Source organism: Centropristis striata, chromosome 14 (genome assembly GCF_030273125.1).
Source record: "Centropristis striata isolate RG_2023a ecotype Rhode Island chromosome 14, C.striata_1.0, whole genome shotgun sequence".
Classification (NCBI taxonomy): domain Eukaryota; kingdom Metazoa; phylum Chordata; class Actinopteri; order Perciformes; family Serranidae; genus Centropristis; species Centropristis striata.
Genome location: NC_081530.1, coordinates 16,270,268 through 16,294,560, shown reverse-complemented (window position 1 = coordinate 16,294,560; position 24,293 = coordinate 16,270,268). Strand labels below are relative to the sequence as shown.

The window sequence follows — 24,293 nt, the reverse complement described above, 5'->3', positions numbered from 1 at the left end:
GACCCTGATGATGCACCTGACAACATAATGATTATTTTGGCGAAGGTTATAATCTATTCAGCTACTTCCAAGCTAAATCACTCACAAGGATGATAAATGTGCAATACAATGCTGTCAATAAAAACAAGAAGGAATACATTGACATAATAGAAACCTTACTACAGTGTTTCCCAACCTTTTTGGAGCCACAGCACATATTTTATGTCACACGGCATACCACCAAACAAAAATGTCAAACAAAGAGTAAAAACACCTTAAAAATATTCAGAACTGCAAATGGACTGTCATCTGTCACAATTCCCACCCTCCTCCTTTATCTGGCCTCAGGACTGGCAAAACTGACCCAAAACAGACACTCACACTGTAAGCCAGCCAGCGGCGACTTTGTACATGCGCGAATGATTTGCAGACTGGACGCTGAGAAGTTAACATCTCCTACTCTGACTGCAGCTGGGAAAGACCGCTGCGGGAGGACTGGGCCACTTGTGAGTGCTTTGGGACGGGTTAGGGGCCCAAGGAAGCACCCGCGACTCGATAAGAAGAGCAACAAGCCTCAAAACGTCTCCAATAACGACAGAAAAATTCGCTAGATTTGTTGCTAGTCGCTTTTTTGAAAAAGAGTCGCTTAGGGGGGTCTGAAAAGTTGCTGAATATAGAGACAAAGTCACTAAGTTGGCAACACTGTTCCAGCTGCTGCACATATCACACTGATACACTGCTCTCTGTTGGAAGAGCATTTAATTGTTCTGCCTGTCACTACACGCTGCTCGCTTAAGAGTACCAATCAGGTGAAATTGGATAATCTTCCACAGCACACCTGATGACTTCTCACGGCACACTTGTGTACCGTGGAACAGCGGTTGGAAATCACTGCTTTACTAAACTGACTCAGATATCAAATAAATCCACCTTACCAAACCAGACTAGTCTCTATAAACATATCTGCAGATGAATGAAGGCAACAGGATGTGAAGCAAGGAGGATTTGGGTATCGGAAGTGTTCTGGTTTCAGTTTGAAGTCCCAGTAGTTTTGACCAATCAACACAGGTTAACAGTTTGTCTAAATGGAAGATGAGGTGAATGCATTGGCCAAAATGCATCCTAGAACCTAGATTAGCCAATCTCCTCTGGACCTATAACACCAACAGGAATTGTTGATGAAGTCTAAGTTTAACATGGAAGTCTCATCGACTACGATAAAATAGGAGCGTGTCAGTGTTTAATGTTGCCATGGAGTCAGTGATTGAGCTGCAATGTGATGTGATTTTTTTAGCCCATATTTCCTCAACAATTCTGAAGATTCTCAAGCGAGTTCTGGAGTTATGAGTAACTTCCTTCTATATGATTTGTTTGCAGATTTGAACGTAATGATCCTCTTGATGAAGTCTAAGTTTAACATGGAAGTCTCATCCACAACAATATTCACTTGCAGACACATCATTATTCTAATATTCATGTTTTTTTGTCCACTGTTCCATACTTTAAAATGTATAATGTACATTACCTGGCTCAGGTTTTTCCTCTAATGTCACTTGAGGTAAGGAACAAAGACTTCTAGTTTATCTTATATAGCAGACTGCCTGCAGATCAAATCACATATGATGCTTTACATGTAGTGCCATGTCTGAATCTGAGTCTTTATCACCCATTTCCTTTGTTTTTCATTCTGCCTCTAACCAGGATGTACCCTGAGAATACTCGTCAAATGCTTTAAATTGCTTTTTCTTAGGGTTTGGGTCCAATGGGAGCCTCTTTTATAGAAAGCAGTGATAAGCAGATGGCTGGGGAGGCGCTTGTCAAGGCTGGTGTAGCAGAACAGCTTTTGAAAGCTCGTTTGAAGCACAGCCTCTTTTCCAGAAAACTAGAAATATTGTTGACCTTTTGGTGCACTAACCCTTTACAGGCTTTGTTCAGTACAAACACAAGAAGTTCTCAGCTGTATCTGAAATATACAGCCGCTTGTTGTTGCTGTGAGAGAGTTTGTGGAGTCGACTCACCAAGCATGATGAGGGTGGTCGTCCCCTGTTCGTTTCCAGAAGGGTAGGTGGCGTACTCGCAGGTATACCGGCCGGCATCGGACATTTTTAGGTTGGAAATCTTAATGGACGGGTTCTCCAGAGAGTGGTGGAGGAAGACCACGCGGTCCTTGTAGGACGGGTTGGGGAAACTCTGTCCATAGATCGGGTGGTATACAGCGATGTTGTCCCTGTGGCCATCAACTGGTTCCCATATCCACGAAACCTGGTAATAAGAGTTTTGGTTATTGTCTTGTTTAGTGCAATTTCTCTATTAAAAGGTGCTTTTCCATTTAAAGCCAAATATGCATTAATTTATCTCAGTATTAAGACTGGAAGCAGGTGGAAACAGCAAGCCAAAACAGCAAAAATGAAACTCAAAGTGCCTTAAACCTGCATTATTTCTAATGGCCAGCAGGGGGCGACTCCACTGCTGCAAAAAGAAGTCAGATTGTACAGAAGTCTATGAGATAATGACTACTTCTACTTCTTTCTTGCGATGTTATTACCTTAGTAAACATTCTCATTATGAGTCTATGGTCTCATTTGTTAGTTTCAAGTCTGATTCAATACGACATGATGTTCATTAGGAAATTAAGCTCCCATTTAGAATAAAATAGATGTTAAAGCAGGGGAGGATTAATGGCGACGGGCAGGCAGACAGACAGACAGACAGACAGATGTAAAACAAACAAATGTACATACTAAAAATAAATAATAAGAAATAATCAGTAAGTTCAGTTGATGTACTGTAACATGAAGGAGCTCTTTCAAGAATGGTCATCTGTCTTATTTTATCTGTTTACATATTTAGCAAACTGGACAATTCTCCAGTTCAAGAGTGCCTTTTTTGTAAGAGGATATTTATTTATTTACTTCACAGTGCACTTTGAAGATAAAGATATCGTCAGAAGGTGTAACTATCACAGAAACTATAAATGCGTATCATGACCGTGTGTTCAGATTTTATTCCATTATGACTCTGAAGTGGGAGTTTTTTTTTTTTTACTTTTGCACAAATTGCAGCAATCTTGCACCGAGGGTTTTAAAGCACCATAATTACCTCCATGATCTGTGTGTCACAGACACAGCCACACATACACATTAAATAATGTATGATATTTCTCTGAACAAGTATTGAAATCTGTGCTGTTCTTTCTTCCTTGAAACCTGAAATAATTTTACTTAAAGTAGCAAAATGTCAAACTCAATTATAGCTGTCAGAGTACGGCGCAAAGAATCTATTGCAAAATGAAATTAAAGGTCTCATACACTTGCAAACAGTCTCTCAAGGATTCTGTTGCCATTTTAAAGGACATTATCTGCCAGACAGTCATCTTACAGGTTTTTCTTTTTATGATTTCAGATATGTGAGAGATATTGATATCTGGTATGGCTGTATGAGACTCTATCATAAGGGAGAATACTGTGATGTTATACCAAATTGATTTTCTTTTCTCTTCAGTTTTCAGTGACAGTGTTTAATACAAACTACTGGCTAAAGTGGAAGGAAAGTTAAATTCACATCAGTAAACATCTATTAAATTTGTGACATCAGGAGGAAGAGGAGAGAGAAAGCAAAGGGGGCTGAAGGTTGCCAGGAGGAAGACGTGTTGTAACGGAGATGTCGGTGCAAATTAGCAGGTAAGAATCCCTCGTTAGCTGGAGAGAAAATATCATAGAGGGCAATTTAGCCTGAGTGCAATTTCAGTTTTTGTAAGTGAACAAATTGCATATTGATTCTATCCACAACTCAGATCACGCCAGGATCAAACTGTACTGCAAACAGCTCACAGCTTCAGTCTGCGAGGTGTGTGATCAGGACAGTTAGGCTGGCGTCTGATAAGTTGTCATCCAGGGTTTGATAAAATAAATTGACTTTCAAATAGTCAGAAGTTAAATGAGATGATCTGTGTAAGAAGATTTAGTCAAGGCAAGGATTTTTTTTCCCCCTGTATTTAAAAGATCGGTAACACTTTATTTGAAGCGGTTTGCATAAGACTGACATGACATCTGTCATTAAGATGAAGGAGGCTTTATGCATGGTTATGAATGGTGTCATTAAGTGTCATTTGGTCAATTTAATGTAAAGTTGCCACTGTTTGAGATTGCTGAGACTATCACAGCAAAGAAAAAAAGTGGAAAACTCCTCCCAATAATACACTTAAGTTGTTGACTAAAGTATTTATAAATCAGTATCATGATCTGTTTAACTACTTCCTTACTTCCTGTTTGAACATACATCACAAATGTTAAAATAAACACTTTTTTTTCTCTGTTTGAGAAAGTAATCCTGTGTTCTTGCCAAAGATGTCTCAAACAATATCAACCTTGCATTAAATGTGACATAACTGACTGAATGACACTTAATGACAATATTCATAAGCATACACAAAGCCTCCTTCATTTTAATGACAGTGTCATGTTAGTCTTAGTCCCTGCATAACCCTTCAAATTAAGTGCTACCAAAAGATCTAATACTGCTCAGAAACTTCTGCATTTTTAAGAGGGTTTCTATTGCATATTGTTGCCACAATGCAAAACATGATGTAATGCACCCTGCAGGACTGAAAGTGAAGCCAATGCCAAAATGCCTTAAACCTGCATTCTTTCTAATGGTCAGCAGGGGGTGACTCGACACTCGACACTGACTTGAAAAAAAGGAGTCCAATTGTAGTCTACGAGAAAAAGGCCGTACTTTTCACTGGATTTATTACCTCAGTAAAAATTCTCATAATGAGCTCATAGTCTCGAAAGTCAATACAGAGTGATTTTCATTTTGTAAATTATGCTCCTTTTTTAAAGTAATATAGAAGATAAACAGGGTATGCTTTAGGGCGAGGCTACCTTATGATTGATAGGTCGCTACCACGGGGCACTGTGTGAGTGTTTTGACCTCATGAGAGTTAACTGGAACATTCTGGTCCCCTAAAAATGTCTTGTTCAGCACTCAAAGAAGTCAGCTGCCCACTTAGCACTAGCATTAGCTGATAACATGATAATATAGCATCCTTCTCGGTGGCATTTTCATCGCCTGGCCTGGGAACGCCTCAGGGTCCCCCAGGAGGAGCTGGACGTTGTGGCTGGGGAGAGGGATGCCTGGAATGCCCTGCTTAACCTGCTGCCCACGCGACCCGGCCCCGAATAAGCGGAGGAAAATGGATGGATGCTATCAACGGATTGAACAGTCAAGTGACAGAATAACAGAGCAACAGCATTTCTAAAGTGTTACTCTAACAATTTGATTTTTTCTGTGTTGTTGGGAGTTAGATGAGAAGTTCCAATTTCATCTCTTCAAGTACACTGTGATCCAGGGTGTATTTAGCTTACTTGCTATGATGACCATTCCAGCAGCTCTTGAATATTGACATGTTGAATCTTGCTAGCTCACAAGAAAGCCACAAGTACCTCCAACAGCCTTTTGGGTTTTCTTTAGAAATGCAAAAGTTTGTGAAACTGGCAACTTCACCATGATGGCAGGACTCTCTGCTTGGAAGAAGCCCAGCTGTTGTTGCTCAGTAAATGTGTACGACTACAGTTAAACTGCAGTGCATCACTTCCCTTTTCTACCATTGTTAAATCCACATCCACAAGTTAAACATCTTTGTGTTAGTGGACATAGGGGAGACTTTACTCTTGATGTCATGTTTGTGTTACAACAAAATTAATTTCTTTGCCTGCTTGTTTTGTCAGAATGTTAAATATCATAAGTTTCTCGTTAGCTTTTGACCTCTTCTCGTTCATTTGTTGAACCACCTTGTGAATCCTATGCTGACATACTGAACATCAGTGCTTCCAAAATGACTAGAAAACACAATGTTGTGTTTCTTCCTCCTACCTGTGTGAGTTTGGTTTTGCCTCCTCCTTCGATAAATTGGCAGCGGAGATCAACAGACTCTGTGGGATACGCCTCCACCTCCTCCTCGACTCGCACTTTCTGAGCCCCGGTACCTGGAGGCAGGCGAAAAGGAGACGAAGAGGGAGATTACACATCATCCACAAAACCAATATTGTTTGAATAATTTAACATGTTTGTTTGTATTGGAAGTAGAACAAACAGAAACTCAGAGGGAGGAGATTGAGTGAAGAGAGGTGAGGGAGAGAGAGCGCGGGCGAGAGAGAGAGAGAGAGAGAGAGAGAGAGAGAGAGAGAGAGAGAGAGAGAGAGAGAGCCACTGTGGTGACAATTGAGTATTAGTATTTCATTATGAATCTGGTGTTATTTAAATTAAATTGCTGTGATTGATGTTCTTCCCTCCCACTCGTTTTGTTTTTGTCAATCACATTTGCCGCTTACTGTGTTTTAGACAATTTAAAACAAGGTTACAGAGGCGTGAGGGAAACCAAAAGAAAAGGAGAATGAGGAGAAATTAAGAAAGAAACTGAAAAAGAAAACTGAAACGAGTTCTTTCAAGAGACACAAAAAAGCATTTGAATCATGAGCCTTTGATAACAAGCCTCGGGCAGAGTCTTAGCCAGCTTCCTTCAGCCGGGCCCCGCTCATTACAATAATGCTCGTCTACCAGGCGGCATCGCTAGGGGGCGAGCCGCGAGGAACTCGAGTGCGGCTTCTTTAATGTAGCGAATGCACCTGTAACTCTTTGCCTGCATGAGCATTAAACACAGTGTCCGATGTCAGGGCCGGTCAGCGAGGCCAGCACAGGTTCACCTGAAACAAGTCAGGAGAGCTGCCCCGTCTGTTCAGCGGAGATGAAAGGAGGACGGTTAGAGCCGAGCACTGTCTCGGTATACCTTCAGACCTGCAGGCTGTTTCACAATACCAAGGTTCAAATGGAAGAGTGAAATGACTTTTCTTAACATTCATCTCTTATTCTGTGATCAACAGACTCTACCTTGTGTAGTCGTCTGCTGCTGAGGCGCAAATCATGTGTTGCAAGATTTCCTTTGAACCTATACTTTCGCTTTTTGTATAAAAACCATCACTGTAAAGCTGCAATGCCCTATTTTCCCCCCCAAACAAATCAGTGTTGCTGCTGATCCTGTCAGGTCTCCGCGTTCAAATACACTCAGGAGGCTTCCACTGAATCGCATATGGATTTGACAAATAAAACTGATGTAGCAGAAAATGCATTTGAGGCTTTCAACGGGAAAATTCGACTAGTTTGCATGTGAGAGCAGCAGGAAACTCTGAGCAGGACACATTCTGCTAAACAAGAAGATTACAAAAGCACGCCTAGATACTTTAAACTCATGTAAGCGTCGTCTTTGCTTCATTAAAAGCACTTCAGCAGCGGACTTGATTGTCCCTGTCTCCGAGCAATAGGTCTTTTTATTTGGATTAGTTGTCAAAATACAACTCTCAACCAGTTTGACACATCACAGCAGTTTTGCCTTGTTCTAAAAAAGTATATACAGTATATGTAAAGCCAACAAATGACATTTCCTTTAATACGTTTAAAACTAATGAACTTTAATGAACTTGTAATCCCTGTCATTATGAGATGGACAAAATGAGTGAAAGAGAATAAGTAAGAAAAAACAAAAAGAGGAAGGATCAGAAAGCAAAACGGAGGACTTGTAATCCTTCGTTAATGCAATCTAGTCCAACTTCAACAGCTCAGTGTGTTTGGCAGCCTGCATATACAATCAAGTGACCTTCTTAAGGAGCCTGTGATTGTTTGTGCAAAAGAATCGAGTCATTTTGTCACAATGAGCCTCATCATCAAACCTCTCGATGCTCACTTTCGTAACTCCCACATATAATGACACTTCTGCTTTTCTGTCCTCCCTTCCATTCTCTCTGCTCCTTTAACTGCTCTCTCGGCTTGGCACTCGTGCAGCGATTCAGACCCCTGCCACGAACCCCCTGCCGACCCGGGATCAAATCCCACCAAGGTCTTTTCTCCACCGCCTCCCCTCTGCCCTCTCAGCCAGCCTCTGCGCCTGTAAAGATAAAATTCTAGCGGGGAGCCGGCCTCTCGCTCCCTGCACAAGAAAAGGGGATAAGCACTCGCTAACCACTAGCTAGCCCCGGGTGGCTCCAGTGAAAAAGCCTCTTAGTGTGTGGAGGGATTGATTAGGACAATATGTTACATGCCACAGCATTGAGGTGAATGGGCAGGCTGGGGTTTAGCCCGCGAATCAGCTGTAAAACACTCACATTAACAAAGAATGTTTTTGAAAGTGTGTGTGTGTGTGTGTGTGTGTGTGTGTGTGTGTGCTGCAGGGAGTTGTTTTGGATTTACAACATGCATGTACCCACGTGCCCGCCCATGTGTGCTGGAATGTGTGTAAAGGCGTATAATTTAGGGGTGTGTGTGTGTGTGTGTGTGTGTGTGTGCATAAATCGGAGAATCTTGTTGTAAAGTGAGTTCTTATGAGGCATTGAACCACAGTCCCTGCCCTGAGGGAGACGATGGGCTGTCAAACCAGTTTCCCTTTGCCACTGTGAGACAGAATCACTAACATACACAAACACTGACATGCACACACACGCACACAACACGTTAGGAAGTTGTCAGACAAATGTTTCCACGGCCTGAATCAACAATCAACAGCAGCAACGGAGCAAAAGTTAATCTCTAGCTCCGTTATTTGCTTCCCTTTCCATCACATTCTTCTACGCTCTTATTTCTTGTCTCGTGCACAAACACACAGATTCAATTCCCCCAATTAAACACATCAACACACAACTCCCAATATTCATAAAGGAGCTAAAATGCAAAAAAAAATGCACACGCCAGACGGTCTCACCAAAGCCATGAATCACATAAAGCTTTGGTTTATTCATAGTGGTCAATGAAATCTCTGCAGCGGAAAATAAAGACAGGAACAGAAAGAGAGAGGAAGAGAGAGAAAGAAAAGGAGGTGAGGCAAGGCTAAAAGAGCTCAATGCTGAGAAAGAAAGTCAGAAAGAGTTGAAAGGATCCTGAGAAAGGAGAGGAACATGAAGAAGAATCTACGGGGAAGCATAAATGCAGCAGAATAAAAGTAAGAAAGTCAGAGAAAGTGAAGTGACTAAAGGAATGACTAAAGCAGAGAAAGACTGAGGCGATGGAGCTGCAGGGGGAGACTGGAAGAGGAAATGAAGAGGGATGACTAAAAACCAGAGTGTGGAGAAGAATGAAAGGGAGCCACAAAGTAGAGATGTGAGATATGGCCATAAAGAGATGTGAGGAGAAAAAAAGTAAAACACTGAAAGAGTGAAAAAGAAGGAAGGGTGCAGAGAGAGCATGAGATCGCATCAGAAATGATTCATTTCCTCAGAGCCTGGATCCAAAAAGCCCCACTGAGGCTGAGCTGACTGGCTCAGAGAGACGAGATGAGCGAGAGGACGAGGAAGAAGATAGTTTCTTTTCGTACTCTTAGAATGCAGACCTACATGGCCAAAAAAGTTGCCCTTCGCAGGCGTTTTTGCTGAGTGCTTTTTAGGGTCAAGCATCTGAGCTAATACTTTTAAACATTCTACCCACATAAATTTGTTTTAAACTTTATATAAACATAGAAAGTGTCTTGAGAACACAATCTGGAATATAGACTTAACTTTAGCTGAGCAGAGCAACATTTTAGCCAAAGAAAGTTCAAGTTAGCAGCTAAAATACTACAGGATAATCACTGAAAACCCCAAACTTTACACTTGTGCGGTATTTCAAAGGGGAACTTTGGTTGGGGCTTTCCAATTTTTGTAAAGATTACAGAGATAAACACGATGACGCAAAGAGTCAGGAAATAAAAGGTTTGTGGTTTAAGACAGAAGGTGAATAGAGGAGGATTCAGACAAACAGTATGAGAAAAACAGTTTTTTTTTTTATATTAACCCGTCATGATGCATTGGCCAACTAGCCTCTTGACCTCTGACCTCAAGAATGAAAATGGATCTCTCACGAGTCTCTCCCTTACACACGTCAGCTTTATGCTAAGATAATCCCATGCAGTTGGTGCCAGAGAGCTGAATAACGCAGTTTTTCTCTTATTTTTGCCTAATGTATTGGATATATCTGCATAGCAGGGTCCCTAAACAGTTTTTCAATTGCAAAAAATGGGTATGACTGGAAAGCTGAGACTGTTGTCGACTCAAAGATTGTATTCATGGGTGGTGATGTCATAAGAGTAACATCATGAAACTTTACCACCACAAACTAGAGACCGAGGGCATTCAGGGGATGTAAGGCTTTGCAACAACCCTGATTCCACAAAAGTTAGGACGCTGTAAAATGTGAATAAAAATAGGGTATAAGGATAAGGATATGGCACAAGATATGTCAAAAAGCTTTGGCAAATGATCACATTCTGTTTAAATCTGTTTAGGTAACTTTTTCGCCCGTCATCCAACTGTCAAAAGATGCAATTCTTGCAGAAATCTGTAAAATATCAAAAGTTTGTTATGCCAGTTGCAGTATGGCTTTTCATATGGTGTATAAGGTCGTGACGCCCTAATCTGGTATTTTAGAAGGATTTTTGACCATTTTTATCAATTCTCAAGTGCACAAAATATGTCATATTTAGCACCAGATCTGTGTAGCAAAAGGTATCAACCCCAAAATTGCTGCGAGAAAGAGACATAAGAGAGCATGGAACAGTTCCATCATAATTTTCTTAGCCTTCATACACTTTCATAAATTGTTATCATTTATGAATTGTTCCTACTTTCCTTGTGACAGAGAAGGACACTGTTCAAAGTTTTCAGTATTGCAGACAGCTCAGAAGTGTCTTCTGAACAGACCTTTAGAGAAATGAATGGGAGAAGGCTTGAAAGAGCTACTGAGTATAGCTCAGATCAGCCAAATACCCTTGAAGTAACTAAAAGAGACAGAAAACTGGAAGTATAACCAAAGTTCAATGAAAATAAATATATTTTTGTTCTGCCTCTTTTGTTTTGTATTTTCCTCTAGCTTTATTGAAGCGCGCACTTTCTCGATAGTTGCAGATGATTATTAAACTTTCTGCCCTGTGAAATCATAGCTATTGTTGACTGTGGCTTTGCTTTGTATCGTTTCCTCGGAGAGTTTCAGACACTCGCTCGTCCTACTATCACTGAGATTGGTGTCAGTGCACCATTATGATCCTTATTTTTTCCCGTCCTTTCCATTATTCGCTGGCAACCCCGATGATCCCACAATTTGCAGCTTATCCTACTGTTGCACTCAGCAGAAGTCACAGCGGAGCATCAGCTCAACGTAAATGGGAAGTCAAAGAGGAGAGGCGGTTAAATGAATGGCCACACTCTGCTTCCCTCCCAATGCACCAGAGAGATGAATCACAGTTAATTGACATTTAGAGGCTTGTGGCATTTGCCTGTTTATGTGGAGCCTCCCTATGTAGACAGTCACGCAGCGTAAGCGTGAGGAATATGCTGATGGGGCACACACTCATGCACATTAACATCCAAATCACACACTTATAGAGGGCAGTGAACCACGGCTGTTTTATTTTGGAGTTTTTTTGTCAGCCTGTCATAATGTCAGTTATGTCAGCTTTTATCTGGGTTTATCTGCCAACAGATGTCAGACGCGAACAGCTAAATAATTCATGCATTTGTGAAACTAAAGGTGCTGCATGGAAATGCAAAGGAATGCACTGCTGTTCCAACACAAGAGCACTGCATTCATTCACAATTCATTATTATCCGATCACAGCTGACATTGGGCCAGAGGCGGGGTACACCCTGCACAGGTCTCCAGACTATTGCAGGGGCCGACACATACACACCTACGGGCAATTTAGAGTCACCAATTAAACCTAAGTGCATGTTTTTGGACTGTGGGAGAAGGCTGGAGAACTCAGAGAGAACCCACGCTGACAAGGGGAGAACATGCAAACTCCAGACTGGAGTTGAACCAACAGCCCTCTTGCTGTGAGGCAAGAGTGCTAACCACTACACCACCATGTAGCCAACATGCTGAAGCAATGCATGATGAAGCTCATTTTAGTTCTTCCTGTTTTTACTATCAAGTCAGTAGTTGATTACAAAATATCAACGCTTCAATACTTCAATCAGGTATATTATCACTGTGCAATATCAATATCTTTCTCTGTGTAATGGTGCAATTTTCAACTGTTTGATTCTGTATATGCTGTTCCTAATTTTATATTCTTGTTCATATTGCTTGTTGCTATTTCTTGATGTTTCTTTCTATTTCTGCTGTACACTTTTTGCTGTTGGAACACTGGAAATGTCCCCGTTGTGGGACTAGAAAAGGTTTGTTGTCATTTACATGATTTTATAAAAATAGCAGGTTTTCCCGACTACATTAAGGTATTTTAAAAACTTTTGTTTTACAGCATCTAAGCTGAACGAACAGGAAAAAAATCATAGTGAGACACTTTTATGGTCATGCTGCTCCTGTTTCCCACACAAAAAAGTTACATTGTAATACTCTTGAAAGGATGTTGCATGTACTTCCTTAATTGTGCTATTTTATTATATTATCATTATATCGATGGCATTAAATTGCCTTAATGCATTTGTTAAACTATCGCTGCTGCACAGAGACTTATTTCAAAACAACAGTGATGCATGATGAAGCTAAATTTAGTTCTTCCTCTTTTTACTATCAACTCTAATTATTTCAGACACCATAATAATTGTGAACAAATTAGACTAACGCCCAGATAATAGGCAGAAATTAAAGTAATACCTAAAATAAATGTGAATGTAATGTCAAATCACCGATTATAAAATTGAGCTGCAAAGGAAATGTTCACACTCCTGAAATAAGACAAGTCTGTTCTTAGATGTCTCATCCATATACATGTTAAATTTCATGCAGGAGTGAAACATCTGTCTTGGCATAACCTGCAGGAACACGGGTTAACTGAGTGATCGCTCCACTTATTCAATTCCTTGTCCTCTAGCTTGTGTCACTCAGCTATAAACACAGGTTGAGGTGAGACATAGCAGCTTTTGTCGAGAGACAGCTGTCGAGTGCAGAGAGAACGATCAAGAATAAATTAAGCTTAAGGCCACTGATATAACAGAGCTGCTAACAAGGGAGAGAGGAGGTCTGAAAGATTCATGGAGGGAAATTTTTAATCACACTTACTTGGCACTCTGTAGCTCGTGGCATTGTTAATTGTGTGAGAAAAATCTAAATGTGAGGACAAATGCATTGTCTCGTGAAGTGGCATTAAGAGGAGACGAGCGGATGGGAGGACAGATTGGGTGATTATCAGACTGTCGAATAGCAGCTTATCAGCAGTTATCATCCCGAGAGTACGGACGAGTAGGAGCCTTAGAGCTTAAACATGCAATACGTTATTCTGTAAGAGGTCAAAACTAAGAAACACTTTTAGTACGCAGAACAACTTTATCATCAGACCATCACATTCATTCATTCATTCATTATCTTTAACCACTTATGAAACTCAGGACACCCTGGACAGGCCTCCTGACACCATTCACGCTCTCATTCACTCCTACGGGCAATTCAGAGTCCATTTAGAGAACATGCAAACTCCACACAGAAGAGCCGGATTCAAACATTAAAAAAACCCCAAAAAAACAAAAAAAAACAAATGCGCTTCCTTTTTTCTCTTCTTCTTTTCTTCTTTAACATATAGCACTCCTATAGCAATGACAGTTGGCTCTTAAAGTTATGTACTTACTTGATTCCTGTGGTCTAAGTCTAGTACCATCAGGTTGAATGCACTTATTGTAAGTCGCTTTGGACAAAAGCTTCAGCTAAATGACATGTAATGTAATGTAAAAACCTTGGAGTCGTATGTTAAATGATGAATAAAATATCAACTTATCAAGCCCAGGAAAAAGTTTTTGTCATGCATCGTAAGACATTACGCCCCTTTTCTGCTCCCAGTTGACCACACACACACCAAAACTGACAATGAATGCACTATAATGTAGACAAAATATCACTACGTTCAATGCTATACAATATTATTATCTGTGTAATTGTGCAACTTCCAACTGTTGAGTCTAAATTCTTCTTCTTCTTCTAATTGTTAATACTTCTATATGTTTAATATTGCTTGTTTCTATTTATTGTTATTTTAATGATGTTTCTTTCTATTTTTAGTGTACACTTTTTGCTGCTGGAACACTGGAAATTTCCCTGTTGTGGTATTAATAAAGGTATATCTCATCTTATCTTTTGTGTACATGTACACGTTTGTTGTCAATAACATGATGTCATAAAAATAGCAGGTTTCCGCGACTATATTAAGGCTCGGTCCTAGTGCCCAAGTATTCTATTTTTTACAGCATCTAAGCTGAACGAACAAAAATGAATAATAGTAAGGCACTTTTATGGTCATGCTGTTCCTGTTTCACACACAAAACAAGTTAAATTGTAAAACTCTTTGAAAGGACGTTGCATGTACTTGCTTTAGTATGCTCTTTATTATATCAATGGCAATAAATTGCCTTAAAATGACAAGACTATTGTTTATAGCGACTATTTCTGGGAGAATAAATCACCCAACAAAATGTGGTTTCCATGACAGGAACACTTGTTCAGCAGATACTTGCTGTCAAAACAACTTTGACATATTGTTGAATTTTAAGTTGAAGTTTCCAATATATAGAAGAATTAGTAGCGTTTATTTGGAGTTTGTTTGTTGCCACCTGATGAATATAAGTGTGATATTAATTTTCCTTTAAGTTCAGTCTTTTTCTCTTTCCATCAATTCAGAAGATATGTGTCTCTGTAGCTGCTCAGCTAGTTGTTAACTGTGTCTATCTGACAGGGTAAAGTCATTTTTAGAGCTTTTTTGTGGAAAAAAATTCTGCTGTAGAAGTCGAAGAGAAAGCGAATCAAATCAGTGAAGCTACAGGCTGTAAAACCAAATTACTGAGTCAAAAGCTGGGGAGAAAAAGAGATTCAGAGAGACTCAGGTTATAATTTGAGTAACCTGAGTTCATCACTATGAGCAGCACCTTCACAGAAGAAGTCAGTTTATCCTTTGTTGATATAAAAATATTGATTATAGCCGCTTCACTTCTCTGTATGTAGCACTTTGGCTTATCCATTCATCACATTATTTATCGTTCTTTACCTTTAATACTCGGAGACATGACTGAACTGATCGAACACTGTGGACGTTGATAGATTTCACACACAGTGCTGCCGTTAAACAGGTCAAAACCCCATTAAAACCTGACGCTGGTGACATTCACACCAGAAAAAACAGATATAATTCTTCAGCTGTGACGTGGAAGAGAAGAGGAGAGGCAGGGGAGGGTTCAGCTGTGAGTGACTGGCTCATCCACCACACACTGGGGAGAGGAATTACTGCTAATTGGCATTTGACAGCTCATGATCATGGCATTTTGTGTTTGACTTTTCAGTAACAGGACACTGATCAACAATGTGGAGGAAGGAGAGGAAAGAAGAGATTAGTTCTCACAAGGACGGCTCCGGTTTCACAGGATGTGTTACCACAAAGATGCTGAAACAGCTGAAATTTGAAAACTCGAGGTGGTTTATAGAGAGCATCAAATTACAAAACCTTTCTAATAAAATGTAACATCGCAACCTATTTTAGTGAGTGGCTTGTATTATTATAATGGTTTGGATATATTTAAGTTCCTTTTGTTATCTTATTTTGAAGTGAAAACCTCCGGAGATGTTATGTGTTGATTAGCGACCACAAAGATGCTAAAACAGCTGACATTTTGGAAATGAGCACTGAAAAACCTATGGTGGTTTATAGAGAGCATTAAATTGCAAAATTGTTCTCTTAAATTTCGCTCAGTGAAGATTCTGTATGTCTTTATATTTATCCATCAATTTCCATGTTTTCAGCTTTGAAAATTAAAGCTAATTTTACACGATTTAACCTTTTTTTAAAAAAAACCCTGAAAAATACACATCATATTGCTGAATTTAAAATTAAGTTGAAAAGTAAAAAATAATAATTTCTTAAAGAAAACTTCTGGAAATCTGTGTTGATAAGCCGTTTACTGAGCAGGATAGAAAGTGTTTTGGTTGCACTTGCAGCTCCATCTTGTTGTTTTATATTTCCTTAAAGTTCAGGCGCCATTCATAACCAAAGTTACAGGTCAAGTGCAATAAAAGACAAAAAAAATACATAACAAATAGTGCAGAATGGAAACTGTCCATGCATCAAAAAAAAGAGGTTAAACATACACAGATAGTGTTTAGCATAATGACAAAATGCCATCAAGGATTGATAATGTTGTTATGCCTTATAGCAACAACAGCTTGCTAATGGTGCTGTAGCTGAAGGATAGTAGATCACTCCTGAGCCGAGGCGGAGAAGCACCGCGGCTTCATCCAACAAATGTTACTTAAATAAACTGTAATAAGCTGTAATTTAAGATCAGAGCTGCCACTGCCACACTGTGAATAAGAAATGGCTTATCCTGATATAAAATGACTGTCAGCATCAAATGAAAGCAAAATAATGTCTAATCATTAAAGATATTAGATAGTTTGAGTGCATATGAATAAAATCTTCAGCTACATAAGACTTATTAAATAGAAATCAGTCCGGCATGTGGTGGAAAAGGACAATATAATATAATACAATGTGGATTTTTTGCATTTAGTGGAGACAAAAATAAAAGTTTTCACATTACTGGAGGAATTATTGTCTTGCTGCACATCAGCGACCTTGAGTTAACTGTAATTGGCAGAAAGCCTGTGGTCTCTGCCTGATTAGATATAGCTCTTAAAGCATATGTGATGAAAGTGCACGGCGTCGTTTGGAGAAAATCTGAATGGCAAATTGGAAAAGTTTGTCACAGCTAGAAGCATCGTCGGCAATCTCTGCAAATGTGTAACTGCAGCTTTGTTGATAAATGATCTGTGTGATTAGCTCCCTGATGTGATTTCAAACTGCCTGCTCTCCGCTACCCCTGCTATGCCTTTTACGAGTGGAAAGACATTTCAGAAATTTAACAGCGAAATGATAAATCAGAGCACCAGGCATGTCCCGAGAGATAATGCCGCGCTCTGAAATGTATTCACGAACACAAAAGTGATATTTTGACTTTCTTCACGTGGTAAGATGCTGAAGAACTAAAGAGGGACTTCTGACTTTAAAAATACCACATTTGACTCACATCATGCTTCGAGTCGTCTCATCAAGTCATGAGAAACATTTTTAGAGCTCCCTAAAGTGTGTTTTGCTTCCTGAGGTGGGACAAAACACAACATGTAAATTAATTGGATATGAATGAGTGAAAGAAAAGCAGCTTTACAGTAAGAGGAGAGAAGGAAGGAAGAAATCTTTCACTAAGTTCCAGAGAGTAAAACTTTTGACATCAATTTTCAGAAAGGTATCGGTTGTGAGTCCCATCCACCACACACTGGGGAGCAGAATTACTGCTAATTGGCATTTGACAGCTCATAATCATGGCATTTTGTGTTTGACTTTTCAGTAACGGGACACTGATCAACAATGTGGAGGAAGGAAAGGAAAGAAGAGATTAGTTGTCACAAGGACGGCTTTGGTGTCACAAGATTTATTACCACAAAGATGCTAAAACAGCTGAAATTGGAAATTCAAGATGGTTTATAGAGAACATTAAATCGCAAAATTGTTCTCTAAAACGTTGCTCTGTGAGGATTATGTATCTTTCACAATTTTGATATTAATCCATCAATTTACATGTTTTCTGGTGTGAAAATTTAAGCTAATTTTACAGGATTTAACCTTTATTTAAGCAGCTAAAAGAAGAGTAACCTATTTTACTGAGTGGCTTGTATTATTATAATGGTTTGGATATATTTAAGTTCCTTTGGACATCTTATTTTGAAGGGAAAACCTCCGGAGATGTTATGTGTTGATTAGCTACCACAAAGATGCAGCCTACATTTTGGAAATTAGCACTGAAAAACTTAAGGTGGTTTATAGAGAGCATTAAATTGCAAAATCGTTCTCTAAAATGTTGCTCTGTGAGGATTCTGTGTCTTACAGTTTGGATATTTATCCATCAATTTCCATGTTTTCTGACGTGAACATTTAAGCTAATTTTACATGATTTAACCTTTATTTTACCAGCTAAAACCAAATGAGATTAAATCTGTTAAGCTACCTATTTTATTGATTATAATTATTATTATAATGGTTTGGATATATTTAAGTTCCCTTTGTTATCTTATTTTGAAGGGAAAACCTCCAGAGATGTTATGTGTTGATTAGCTACCACAAAGACGCAAAAAAAGCTGAAAATTGAAAACTCAAGGTGGTTTATGGAGAGAATTAAACTGAAAAATCGCTCTGATTTCAATCTTGATAATGATTTTTGTTATTATCATCAAGATAACCATGTAAATGTCTAGATATCAGCTCTTAAATTAAACTCTTATCAGCTATTTTTGTCGTTATCATTATATTTGTCCAAACAAATGTACCTTTAGTTGTACCAGGCATTAAAATGAACAAGAAATTGAAGAAAAAGGGTGCTCAAATCACTTTTTCCATGACTGTGTTTAAGTTCCTTTTGTTATCTTATTTTGATGGGAAAACTTACAGAAATGTTATGTGTTGATTAGCTACCACAAAGATGCTAAAACAGCTGACATTTTGGAAATTAGCACTGAAAAACTCAATGTAGTTTATAGAGAGCTTTAAATTGCAAAATTGTTCTGCAAAAGTTCGCTCTGTGAGGATTCTGCATCACTCTTCACATGCATGTTAATGTAATAAATTGGACATGCATTAGCGAAAGAAAAGCAGCAAGTTCCAGAGAGAAAAACTTTAGAAAGGTATGGGGTGTGATAGACAGAGCTACAAAGGGCACAAAAAATGTAATTAAAATGAAAAAAAGTCAAGTTTCAGTACAATATTAATGGGCAGCTGACAGCTCAGATAATTGGCGTGTTTACACTGTGGGTGGCTTTTCACTGGTACCATGTTGTTGGCTGACAACCCATTAACTCCAGTTATGGTGATTTCATGTTGGGTTCTCTTTGTTATTTTTTTCCTGGAATTGAATTGGGCTGCATAATCCTCTGTGGTACGAGAAAATGATATGACCTGTGGGCTTAGGAGACTTTTTCAAAATCCTTCTGCATTATTTCCAAAATTCACAGCGGACTATCTCACAGGAAGTCGACTGTTATTCATTTCTAAAGAAAAATGGACATTTTGCGGAGTCATTCGCTCTCACTCACTCACCTGAAATGATAGCGGTGAGCGAAGATTGTGTGTGTGAGAGAGAAAAAGAGAGACGGATGTACAATTAGTAACGAGGACAATAAGAGCTGACTCAGCAGTAATTGACACTAAATTACTTCTACTGTACATCGTCGTCTTTAATCAACTTTTTATTGTCCTTTTGAAGGCAGACGGAGCACAGAATCACACCGACACCTTCTCAGCACGAAGAGGCTGACAGGGTTCATGATACTCAACACAAAAGCCAGTGTTATAATAATGAATAGGTGCTACATATGCAATTTAGCTGCACTTTAGAAATTGTAGGGCACCGTGGTATATATTGCTCTCAACTCCCCTGTCATCTATTTATCTTTAGAAATAATCACCTGCAGCATCAACAGACAGGTGGCACTCCAAGGGTTCGTTCTGCTCTTATTTAAATAAGCACAGTGCTAAGCGTGGCTTAAAAATAGGTATCTACATTACTTATTGCAATGCATTAATGCATATAATTCATAATATCTGTACATACTTGTTCTGTATACATGATATAATGAACTTTTGTACATTTCCTGGATAATAATTTGCATGTTCCTGCACAAAACAGCTCTTCATTTCAAAAACAGACATATTTTACGTATATTTTATCATATTTTTTCCATAATTTCATTGTCAGTCTTTCTATTTTATTTATGCTTCTTGACCTTCCCAGGTCTTTTATTTTGCATTTTCTCTTTCGATGTGTATCACTATACATTAGAACCCTAAGGCTCATTCTTTATATGTGAACATATACATTGTAATAAACTTTGTTTCTTTCAGTTTCTTTCCAAAAGCCATAACCACCCAACCCCACGGACTTCCACTGTTCAATATTTCATAAGTATTACTCCTAAACAGAACCTACCTGTACTGTAAAACATCTGCCACTCATTCCTGTACAATATTTATTATTTATTTATTACAAAATGTTTCTCATGTTTAAATTTCAAGTGTCTTTTTATCTTGTTTTATCATTTTTATATATTTCCTATGCATAATATGCACAATAAAAGGCTATTATATTATATTCTATTATATAGCAACGTCACAAATAATAATGAAACAACCACACAACAGATGAGCTATTAGTTATTTCAGAGTATTTTTAGAACCTTCTCTTATATATGTATTAAACTCAGAAGTGTTCCAGACATGTTGTATGAGTCATGTAAGTGCACAGTCTGCCTTCCTCCACAAGGGAAAAAACCTCTCTCACATTAGTCATAGACTTTTGCTTTAGAAAGATGTTTTTTGGCAGAAAAAAAAAAAAAATTCACAGCACTATTAATATTTCTAATAGTTCCAGGTCCCTCGATACGACTACCAACAAGGTTAAGTTGTCGTCTCTTTGTCTGCTGGTTTCTGACAGCAGGACTGAATCTCCACAGAGTCAAATTGATCTTTTGGGCATTAAACTTGCCCATGTCAATTCATGATAATCAATCAATCAATCAATCAATCAATCAATCAAACTTTATTCATATAGCACTTTCCATACATAGAAATGTAACCCAAAGTGCTTTACAAAAAATAAGAATAAAAACAGACAATAAAAATGACAAAACCCACCCCTCGCATGCCCATATACACATCTGCACGTACACATACACATACATGCACACTAGAGGTCGACCGATATACGTCTTTTACGTGTATCGGCATCGGCCGGTACATGCGTGCGTTCGCCGATTAATTAGCCCATTTCACTGAGCCAACACCAGGCAAGGCTCAGTGCAACATCTGCCATTTGCTGGTGAGCTGCTGCTGATACCGGAAAAAAGAAAAACACATCAAATATGTGGATCATCTGAGGCGCCACCACCTCCAGGCCTAGAACAACATACACATTGTTTGCTATCCAACTGTTAATGTTTTGTTTGTTTTGTTAATAAATGTTCCTTTTTGTTTAAATTGAGACTTGTGTAACATTTGTTATCATTGTGTCATTCTTATCATGTAAATGGAGGGAGAAAAGGCAATGTCGGCCCAAAAAAATCGGCAGCACATATCGGGGATTGGTTAAGACTGATGTCAAAATAATCGGTATCGGCATTGGCATTAAAAAACCTGTATTGGTCGACCACTAATGCACACACACGCACATAGACACGTACGCACACAAACACACAGTCAGACTCACACACAACACATATTAGTTGACAGTGTAGAGACATGGCAACCATAACCATAATGGTTAGAAGTTACAAAGGCACCCCTCCTCAAGAACAGATAAAAAACTTTAGGCTGAAACAAGCAAGTTGGTGCAGTTAATAGAGTTTGAATCTGGAACATTAATTCGAGGAAATCTCACAGAAAAAAGGAGAATTTAAGGATAAGGATAAAAAGATGTTCTTGCATGACAACCCACATTATATAATTATCAGTCATTCACTATATTTATTACGAGATCTACTCCTTATAGTGATTAGTAAATTAAAAAAGCTTCCCATTGAGCCACTGTCACAACCCATCTCACATGGCACATTACGTCTTCTGGTCTTAAAGCCGACAGTACAGCGGCGGGAGGAGAGAGCTTCTTTCTCACAGAGCAGGATTACAGAGTTAACTGAATATCTTTGATGAGTAAAACCCGGAACACCCTTCAAAGCAGAAACATGGTGTGAAGTAAAAAAGGAGCCGTTCTGGGTGTAACACGGTGTCCAGATAACTTTGTAATCCTGCTCAGCGAGAAAAGGGCCCAGACGGGCTGGAAATGTCTGAGAAAAGTGAAGAAGAGATTCCTTCTGCAAATACTACAGGGGTGCCTTTGAGCAAGGTATTTAGCCCCTGAAGCTGCTGTGGGAGAGACATTTCTTCCCAAATGTTGAGAATTGCAAGTTCTCAAAAAGCTTTACTTCATGCAGCACCGGAGAGAAGACCACACTGCCGAACATACAGTTTGTCCTGTCTTATATACTATAAGATGCTTACATGAACAACAGATGAAGTGTACTAAAACAAAAAAAAACAGTCTTTATCCAAACGGCCAAAACATTCCTGCCCTCAGGACACAACTGCTCCAATCATTCAAATGTTGACGAACCAACTCACCAGAAGCAAAATTATCTCTAAGGGCGCTTTCTTTTTTTGTAACTTTCTTTTTATTTGTGAATTTCAGGTCAAAACAAAACAGAAGGGCAATAGAACAAAGATGTTGGTAACATAGGTCATATCATAGTGTAGAAAGAAAAGCCAAGAAACAAAACACCCAGAGAAAAAAAACAATAAAAAGCACATGAGTGATTTCCCAATTACAACAGGTTACATTACATACTTTGTGTAGTCCATTTCCGCCACACTTTCATATATTGGTCAGATTAATAAGAAGGTCAATCTCTTAATACAGTCATGGAAAAAATTATTAGACCACCCCTGTTTTCTTCAATTTCTCGTTCATTTTAATGCCTGGTACAACTAAAGGTACATTTGTTTGGACAAATATAATGATAACAGCAAAAATAGCTCATAAGAGTTTAATTTAAGAGGTGATATCTAGACATTTTCCATGGTTTTCTTGATAATGATTTTGGTTATTATCAAGAAAACCATGGAAAATGTCTAGATATCAGCTCTTAAATTAAACTCTTATGAGATATTTTTGAGCTTTTATATTGTCAAAACAAACCTTTAGTTGTAGAAAGAGCGTTCACACCAGCAAAAACCAAATGGACTATCCAGCCTCTTCTCCCGTCAAAAACATCAATATAGGTTGTGTGTACAGGCAGCGAAAAATGAGCTATGTCTTCGCATTTCACCATACGCTGTAATGCATCCACTGCACTCTTGTAGTCGTGATTGACAGCCAAGCAAAGTTTAAAAGGGCAGATTCCTACATGCAATTGAAGCTTGGGGTGGTGCATGGGTCGAACATGGTTCACCCAGGAGAGCAGGTTTCGTGTCCCAAGTGAAAGCAAAAGTAAGCCATTTTTAACTTTGACCCTTGAAACTACTTCATTTCCGGCATTTATGTACATTTATTTACTGTTTAAACTGCCTTTATAACGTCTTACGAGAATTTTTTTGCCCTAAACCTAAGGTCATTGGTTTTACAACATAAATCTGCAAAAACTGCAGCCTTATTACGGGCCATACGTATGTGCTAGTTTTAGAACGTGTCATTGTACCGCGAGCCGCAAGCGTGAAACACAATCCGCAAAACGTATCTATGTGCCATAATTTGTGGTACTGACACACGACCTCTTCTGCCGTTTATGTTGGAGAACTTGTTGGACTATCAGACAACATGCACCAGAGTTTGCAAACCGAACAGCTCAGGTGTGAAAGCACCCTTAAACTTTCATTCACATATGACCACATTGCTCTGCGGCTTACTCCGGCTGTTGAATGTATGTGACGGTATTAATATGAGTGCTGAAAGAGAAGATTTAAACTGAATGAGCCAAAGTTAAAAACAAAAGTTCAGCTCTGTGTGTTTTTCTCAAGAGTTATTCCTGCATAATGCACCCAGAGACATGCCTGAGTGAATAATCTACAAACGAAAGCTTTCCCACTGCGGGCTTCATTTACACTTTAAATAACAAGAGCACCAACAGCGATGTTAAGGTAAAGAACAGCAGGTTCAATATCTCAGGTCTATGTTTTCAAAGGCCCACCTCTGCAGCTCACGCTCTGAGCTCCTCTTGTACGGCACACAAACAAAATTTAAATATATGCACTTCTGAAAGGCAGTGCCACCCAGTATCAACAGGACGGGAGGAAAACTGTGTATTCAGGAGCAATTTTACAGGGTTCACTTGAAGAGGATCTGTGCTCCTTTTCATGGGGGAACAAAAGGTTGAAGATGGGAGAGAGCGAAGCGTGACACTGTCCATACGCCGAGCTGCATTAAATGATACATCTCTGTCATATCTCGACAAAACAAAGGATTCACAACGCGTGTGTCGATGGCTTTTGTTCCACGCCTCCTTTCATGTGCAGGCATTTCTTTTCATCCCCCTGCCTTGTTGATCAAGGCGGCGCGGATCTCCTCAGCGCTCCATTGAAGAGTTTGCCTTCCCTATCTGATGTGCTTCCATTGCTCAATACACTCGCATTCTGCAGCACAGATCAAAGGCCAGCGAGGAATTCATCAAAAGGAATTATTCAAAAAAAGAAAAAGAAAGAGGCGAAGAGGATCAAGATATAAGAGATGTAGCTCTGAACAAATTAGATGGTTATCCAATATTGGTAG

General features: G+C 39.1%; 1 protein-coding gene across 2 annotated transcripts in view; it reads right to left on the bottom strand.

Moving 5' to 3' along the window:
* The window catches only part of pvrl2l (PVR cell adhesion molecule related 2 like), a 369,773-nt gene that overhangs the window by 217,697 nt on the left and 127,783 nt on the right, over window positions 1-24,293 (bottom strand). For both annotated transcript variants that reach the window (XM_059350685.1, XM_059350684.1), the window contains exons 2-3: window positions 5,854-5,966; window positions 1,998-2,241 (exon numbers count right to left, since the gene is read on the bottom strand). In XM_059350685.1, the coding sequence (XP_059206668.1) occupies window positions 1,998-2,241; window positions 5,854-5,966 (357 nt within the window). The remainder of the gene's footprint in view (window positions 1-1,997; window positions 2,242-5,853; window positions 5,967-24,293) is intronic.